The sequence below is a fragment of the Physeter macrocephalus genome, chromosome 12, assembly GCF_002837175.3.
Source record: "Physeter macrocephalus isolate SW-GA chromosome 12, ASM283717v5, whole genome shotgun sequence".
In the NCBI taxonomy this organism is placed as follows: Eukaryota; Metazoa; Chordata; class Mammalia; order Artiodactyla; family Physeteridae; genus Physeter; species Physeter macrocephalus.
In genome coordinates this window covers 35,714,815-35,722,684 of record NC_041225.1, presented here as the reverse complement: position 1 = coordinate 35,722,684, position 7,870 = coordinate 35,714,815, and the positions used below count along the sequence as shown (strand labels likewise).

General features: G+C 48.4%; 1 protein-coding gene across 2 annotated transcripts; it reads right to left on the bottom strand.

Annotated features, from left to right (window-relative positions):
* Window positions 1-4,053: 4,053 nt before the first annotated feature.
* Window positions 4,054-7,653, bottom strand: LRATD1 (LRAT domain containing 1). 2 transcript variants are annotated; one of them, XM_007129158.3, is made up of 2 exons: window positions 7,432-7,653; window positions 4,054-6,466 (listed from the first exon to the last, which is right to left on the bottom strand). In XM_007129158.3, the coding sequence occupies exon 2, from the start codon at window positions 6,428-6,430 to the stop codon at window positions 5,549-5,551; it is 882 nt and encodes a 293-aa protein (XP_007129220.1). In that variant the 5' UTR covers window positions 6,431-6,466; window positions 7,432-7,653; the 3' UTR covers window positions 4,054-5,548. The 2 variants fall into 2 exon arrangements, with proteins under 2 accessions (XP_007129220.1, XP_028352946.1); XM_028497145.1 differs by lacking the exon at window positions 7,432-7,653 and adding an exon at window positions 7,362-7,416.
* Between the last annotated feature and the right edge of the window lie 217 nt (window positions 7,654-7,870).

The following is a 7,870-nucleotide window of genomic DNA, read 5'->3' as shown; positions in this document are numbered from 1 at the left end:
CCTAATATTTTACAAGCCTCTCCCCTCTGAACCAAATTAAGCTCAGAACTCATGTTCACATTAAAAAAAATAATTGGATTATAAAAGCCAATGGGCATAGCAATTATTTGGAAATGTTAATATATGAGTAATATTTATTTAGAAAAATACCCATGACCAAACTCCATCAAATCTAATTTTCCCAGAGAGTTAAGGTAACAATCCAGTAGGTTTTTCCCCCTGCACACCTGAAGAAGATTTTTAGCAAGAGCTTCAATAATAAGCTTCCTTCTGAAGGAATAATCTTGTGATTTCATGTGAGAAAAATCTCTCCTCGAGGTAAATGAGAGATGAAGTTGTGGAAGTTTTTGTCAGAATTATTATTTCGCCTTCCCCTTTCCAAGCAAATGATAAGAGAACATTTTCTCTTTGGATTCTTTGATAGTCATAGTTTTGTTTTTGTTTTTGTTTTCCCTGGAAGCAAACAGAACATGCAGAATACCCTTTAACTGAAATCAGCCTTAAGCTTCATAAATTATATTTCTGTGAGCCTTCCGAGGTGGGAAACCCCTCCAATTTCTGTGAAAGAAATTTAAGTTTCCCTTACAGACAAGCCAGGTGGTGGGATTTCTGGTTTTCCTAGTGATCAGGTATCACTGAGAACCACGTAAAGTAGAGAAATGCCACAGTCTTATATTTATTGAGTACCTACTATGTGCCAAGCCCACAGTATGGGGAACTGTTCATCTGGGTGCTGCCAATGAATGCAATAATCACACAACTCACCTCCAGTAAAGGGCAGAGGAGACTATTCTTCCTTTTCCCTAACATATTCAAATGCTTAAATCTCTTATATTGCAAGTTCAAATGAGGTAAACATACAACCTATGAGTTGTGAAATCAGAGATTTTATAAATTATGAAATGGTTGGAAAATAAGATCTTAGCTTTTCTGTCTTCAGTTCGAATGGAGAACAGGTATCCCCTGTTGAAAAGCTTATTAGCTTATTTTATCATCTCATAACCTCTCCACTTCATCTTGTGTCTTCTTTTGCAATTACTTTCTAATCGTTACAGCTTTCCTTTGACTCTTTTGTCGATTTTAGAGAAACAAGGAACATAGTCTTCTAAAAGTGAGACTAAAACTAACTGCAACTCCCACATTTTCTTCTTTTTGTTTATGCTTTGTTTTAGGCAGAGCTGCCTTGCTGTCCCAGTTACTCATTAGCTATTTTGCACCCTAGAAAGTTTCCTCCTGTTTTTGTAGATCTAAAGTCACTCTCCATTTTACTTTTAAATAGTTTGCAAGTATGTATGTATATATATCTCTCTGAATGAAATCACAGTTATTAGCTATAGGTAGAAATGTATTTATATATATGTGTACACATGCACATTTGCATATATGACCTGTGTAAATTATTATATGTATGTATGTGTATACATACATATACATGTCTAAGGATTATAAATATGTGTGTGTATATAAACACAGACACACACACATATATATATTCTGCTAATAGCTAGTAATTGTCAGCAAAAATATCGAGTTGGATCTCAGACAACCATTTTCTAAACACAGTTCTTAATGTTTCCAGAAATCTGGAAGCCTGTGTTTTTCACTTGCAGACATTTTATGCACGTGGCAAATCATCTCTAAAAGGCCCACCTAACTAGATTCTCTTCATTTGTCTAAAAACGAGAAAGCAGAATGATTTAAAAATAGACATGTAGATAAAAGTAAATCAGGTAGCTCTGTTATGTTTGTACAGTTAGTATTAATTTCACTGAAATTTGACCCCGCTCCATTTATTAGATGCCAAAGACACTGGATTCTTAGGGGTGTTGAAAGCACACACACAACATAATCAATAAGGCAATGTTTGAAAACTGTTAGGATGAACGGATTACTCAGGTAATTCTTTTGTAAACACCAATAGCATGCTTTTCTGGAAAAAAAATATTATTCAAACAAAAGTGTTCACCACAGAAACATGACACAAACAGGAAGATAAACATCAAAATTCTGAAAGTCTAGTAAAATCAGGTAACATCATTGAACTTACAGCTGCTTCTGTGTTTGATGTTCTAATCTGGCACAAGTGTTTCATAACTTTCAGTGACTTGATGGTACTGCTTCATTTAATAAAATACAGTCATGACAGGCATTTAAATTTTTAAATACTGAGGAACTTTATATCTATTTGGCTCATTAATATACTTTTAATTTTATAAAAAAGAAATGCAATATATGTAACTTCTACAGAATTTTTTTTATATACAAAGATATACTTTGAGAATAGCAGTGTTTCAGGACTGGTTTTGTTTACAGTAAGCCTAACCTCCCTTCTCCCCATTCCACCTCCTTTTTTTTTTTCTTAATTACCAAATGTGTAGCAAAGCACTCCTTGAAGTAAAAATATTCATCTTTTTTTAGTAGTTTGCTTTTCAGAATCACCTTCTGAAAGTGCGAAAGAATGGGGGTCTATGGATAGTTTTCTTCTACACCACATCACCGACGGGACCGACCACCAGCTAGGCCACACTCAATATCATGAAAGTTACTATGAAGCTCTGTTCTCTTGAGGATAATGAAAACCCAGACTAAATCCCTGACTTCTATTAAAATGTCAGGAGGCTTTTGGCTTAGTTTCTAGAACTCTGATAACATCGAGATATTGTATCTGCTCATAATAAAAATCAAGTCTACTGGTACCATCTTCCAAGAGACCTTCCACCTTCTTGCTGTCATTCCCATTGAGAACGTCCTAAAAATGGACACGTTTTCCAGCAGAAAACTATTAGACGATATCTTGATAATAGCCTCTTCATGCGTGCTACAATTAGAATTATTCTGCCACTGGTTATTATTAACATTGACCAACAGATAACAAATATTTCAGGAGTAATATAAGGAATATACAGACCTTTCAAGTTCCCTTTGTAACTAGTGTTTTTCTATTGTGAATTTGTAGAAGTATCATCATCAACCCAATCCTTAATAGACCAATATAGTCATGAGTGCTACTGTGGCTGCCAAACTCTTATTTTTATTGCTAATCTAGTCTCAGCAAGTATCAAGCTAAGCCTCTGTTATAGTGACCCTCTTAGTAAGAGCAAAATCAGATTATGTGCCATCAGAGGAAATAAATCTCAGGTGTGAGAGACCATTCATTTCTTTTGCTAAAGTCCCACCCTCTGAGTGACAGGTAGAAGACAAAATGTCAAGAAGGAGTCCTGTTCGAACAAATGCTTAGGATGGTATTTAATACAGCAGAGAGCCAAGATACAGTAGGAGGACACAGTAAAGAATGTGGGCTGTGTAGATACAATAAAGAATTTCGGTTTAGGATCCGACATCTGTTGTTTGAAAGGGGAATAAGTTAGGGAAATAAATGATTTCCAGTTCTCCATACATGCAGATGTTAAGTTCGTTATTACAAAAGTTTTGCTGTTGTATGTGCTGAAAGAAAAGCATAGGCATTTAAACATTTTTTTAAAAATAAATCACTCAGTAGGCTTAAGAAAAATACTCTAGTTCATAGTTCATTGAGCTGACCTTTTGAGTCAAGATCAGGGAATGAATCCAGGCTGAAAACCAAAAAACAAAACAGAGATGAATCATTTTACCATGAAAACAAACAAAAGAAAGGCATTTCCAGTCGCAGCTAACCTCGACTAGTTTTTATTGCATTATTTTTGAAATGCCAAGAAACTGGCTTTGGCCATAGTATTTGCTGTCCAACTACATCACAACTGTCAGTAGGCGACTGCTTGCAACAATTAGCTAAACACCGTTATTTGACAAATTCCCCTGGAAGGGATGGGACGTAGATGCTGGAGGTGTGTCTGACCCACATTGAATCAAGTAACAGTTAATCAGGCTGGGGCTGCAGCACAGGAGAGAAGTTGGTAAGTCCTTACCCAAGGAAGGGGTTTCAAACAGCCTTAATTTTTTGAAAACCATACGATCGTCCTGATCCTAGAAGTTCCTTCCGGTTTTCAGGAATGAATTGTGGGGCTGGCTGAAGAGAAGGGGGAAAAAGCCACCAATTCTACATTCGTTTTTTAAGAAGATCAGGGGGAGAGGAAGAAAAATAGAAATGCGAATGTGGAATGGTAGTGGTATACAACATCGAGAAATTAACATCATGGAACCTGCTAGCAATTTCCAACGAAGCAGTAAACCCCTTAACTGACGGAAAGTCAGCACAATATACACATGGATTAACAACTCCACCATTACTAGGGCTGCCGTTAAAGCCAAAAAATTAACTACAATATTCAAAAACAGAATTCTCGTAAGGTTTGAGAAAAATAGAGTGAAAAGGCAATGTTAGCTAAGCTCTTAGCTAAATCCACTCTTAATGGCCCCCAGTATTTAAACTATCATGGATTAAAGCCATGAAAATAAAAATTTCAATTTGAAATTTTATTAGCATGTTGCTAAAATGGTCAATAAAAAAACATCAACACGATAGGCTTTGTTGACATAGTTGGACAACTGCTCTCTCGATTTTAAGACTTTATTTCCACTTCCCCACCTTCTGAGATTTCTGTGTTAGGAAAAGCCAAACTAAATACACTGGCTATGGTGCTGTAATAATGCTGGTTTCTGGAATGTTGCCATGTCTTTCCCCTCCGTCTCCTCCAAACCCTTTAAAACTGTGGTTATTTTTGAAACGCAGCCCAAGGAGGGAGCCATCTAGGGTTGAGAACAAGCGCCCTTTTCACAGATTCAAGTTCGCGGACACCTGGCGAGCCTTCTCCTGGCCGGGGGGCGGGGCCGGCTCTCCTCATCAAATTCGCTGCGCCATTATCCTCCGGGGACCGGGAAGGCATCCCTTCTGCCAGCAAGGGAGACTCACAGGCAAATGCCGGAGGGGAGTGGCGTTCGCTTCCCTCGGTGGAAAGAACGGGAAGCAAACACTGTCTAGCTTAGCCCGGAGCCTGGGATACAATGTCAGGAGACCAGGGACTGGAGAGCTGAAAAAGTCCCGGGCAGCCTCGGGATAACCCGGAGTCCCGAAGTGCTTGATCCCTAGTGGAATTATTCACAAGTGCATGAGGGACAGGCTCGATTTCTTGGAAATCCTGCAGTCTGGGGACACATCCATACTGGAGCTGAACTGTGCCCTGAAAGGATCAATTCTCACCTCCCACCGGTCTGTGTGTGCACGTTTGGGGCGGTGATGGTCCCCTTCTAGTAGGTCGGGTGTTAAGTCACTAGACCAATGACTCTTGGGGGGAGGCCTTGTCCCTGCTCCCCTAGGCCCGTTCTCCTCTCCCCACTTACAACTCAAGGGGCAAGCGCACGCTGGGTCTCCCAACACCAGCATCACCACTGGGGGTCTCAGCCGGGCGGGCGCGGCCCCTTCAGTCCCGGGGCCAGTTCCTGGGACTACCTGCCACTTGCCAGAAAGATGCGAGGCTGCAGCCCGGGCGCTGGCCGCTGCCGGCGGCCACTCAAGGGGGTCGGGGGGTGCTGAATCGCCGGCCTGGAAGCCCGCGTGCGGGGGAGGGAGCGGGGCGCGGGGAGACTGGAGGGGCGGGCGGCTCCCCCCAGGCTACTCCTTGTCGTCCACAAGGTCGGCGAGCTCCTGGAGCACACGCAGGCGGCCGCTGGCGTCGATGCGGCGCTTCTCGCGGATGAGGTCTTCCAGGCTGTGAAACCTGGCCGTGTGCACCTTGTTCTCACCCAGGTGCACCTTGAGATAGTACTGCTGCTGCGGGGTCTGCGTGCCGGCCGGCACCTCCCCTCCCGCCTTGAACTCCCGCTTGCCGAAGCGGCACCAAGCGGCGAAGCTCTCCGAGTTCGTCCAGCAGATCTCCTCGCTCTTGAGGCCCAGGTGGCCGCAGGCGTTCTGCACCACCAGCTCGGCCACCAGCGGGCGGTAGCGGTACCAGCTATTCACCACCCGGCCCACGTTGGCCGCGCCCGCCTCGTACAGGCTGTCCTGGCGGATCTCGCCTTGGTGCAGGTGGATGATCTGCCCGCCACCCACGTAGACGGCCCAGTGCGGGGCGGGCGCGGGCGGCTCTGGCGCGGGCTGCAGGCACAGCAGCTCCAGCAGGTCGCCGGGCTCGCAGAGCGCGGGCAGCGCCGTGACCGCGTAGACGCTCAGGTCGGCGCCCTGAGGGCCGCCGCTCATTTTGGAAAAGATGCATTCCTGGCCCCGAAAGGCGGAGAAGTGAGTTTCGTTGAGGACCAGCTGGTGCAGCAGGTGGTGGTGGCGGCGACGGCTAGGGCTCTCCGGGCAGGGAGCGCGGCCCGGGGAGGCCTTCACGCCAAACTTGTCGGGCTGGCCTCGTTCGTCCAGGTCCTCCTCCTCATCCGAGAAGAAGTAGGCGACCCCGACCCGCAGCTCGTCCTTCTCGATCCCCGACGGGTCCCCGGTGGGCAACTCGCTGTAGCTAAGGTGGGTGATGCGGTCCAGTTGGTTGCCCATCAATGACGCGGCGAGGCCGGGGCCAGAAGCGGGGATCTGCGGAAGCACAGAGGAGACGCAGAGACACGATCAGAGTCGCGCTGCCCCTCCCCAGGACGCGCAGTGCCCCCGGGACCTGGCCGCCCGCGCGCCTGTACTGGAGTCAACCGCCTCCCCGGGGCCAGGACCGGGACGGGAGCCGGCAGTCGGGCGGGCGCGAGCGGACGCCACCACGCAGCCTCGGACCTTGTACGGGAAACCGGCCCAACGCCCACAAGAGACGAGGCGGGAGCGCGGGAGGGCGTGCGGGGTCCCAGTGGGAAGGACAGCGCGGGGTGTGGCAGCGTGGGAGTCGGGACACCCAGGAAGGGCCGGAGGGGTGGGTTGGAGGAAAGGAGGAGCGCCTCAGGCCCCCGAGCTCGGAGCGCGCGGCGCTCACATTTTCAGCCGCCCCCCTCCCCAGCCCACCTTTCAGTTTTACCCTAGGTCCCTGCTCCTCCCCGACAGCGCCTCGCGCAACGACCATCGGACACGCTCACGGGCACCCACTTGACACCAGCAACATTTTGCACACTTGGAGTCCAGACACTGACAGGCTGGTACACCGGTGTGCTGATGTCACGTACAATGACAAACCTTCGCGACGACACACTCAGACCCCCACCTTCGTACACGATTCCAACCCCACGCTGGCACGCTCGCCAGTGCACGTACACCCACGCACCCGGGCACACTTGCCCACACAGGCAGGTGCACTCTGCCCCTTACTTCTCTCGCCTTCTCCCCAGCAGAGTCAATCTGGCTGCGCCAGGGCGAGGCTGCTCTGTCTAAAATAACCTAACAAAGAGGCAAGGGGAGGATGGGGGAAGCCAGTGCGGTGTGTGTGTGCCGGTGTGGGTGCGGGTTGTGTGGCGAGGCCCACTTTCAGCCAGAAGTCCCCTCTCCCTCCTACCCGGCACAGGGTCCAAACAATCGGACGAAGAAAACACGTTTCCAAGGCAAAGACAGCTGCCTCTTCGTACCCGTGATTTCCCTGCTCCCGAGACCCCAAACTCCTTTAAAGTCTCCTGGTCCCCATGGGTGCTGCGGAGGTGGTGGTGACGAGCGTGTCCTGGGCGGCGCGTGGGGCTGCGGCTCGGCTCTGCCCCGCGCGGATCCGTGCGGTGCGGTCCCCGCCGCGATGCCCGTGCGCCTGCCGGTCCGCGTTGGCAGGGGCGCCTGCTCCACCTGGGCAGTCCCGACTCCGTTCTCGTTTCCTACAGCCCAGCCGACGACTCTAAGTAGCCAAAGCAGCTGGCTCCAGGGCCCGCCCCCGGACGCGCTCATTGGTTGGGGCGGACGCCCAGGGCTCGTCAATCTCCGCCGGAGGGGGAGGGGAGCAGGGGCGGGTCTCCAGCGCGCGCTCCGCCCCGCCCCGCCCCGCCCTGCCCCCGCACACCGGAGCGCGCGCCGCCCCCGGGA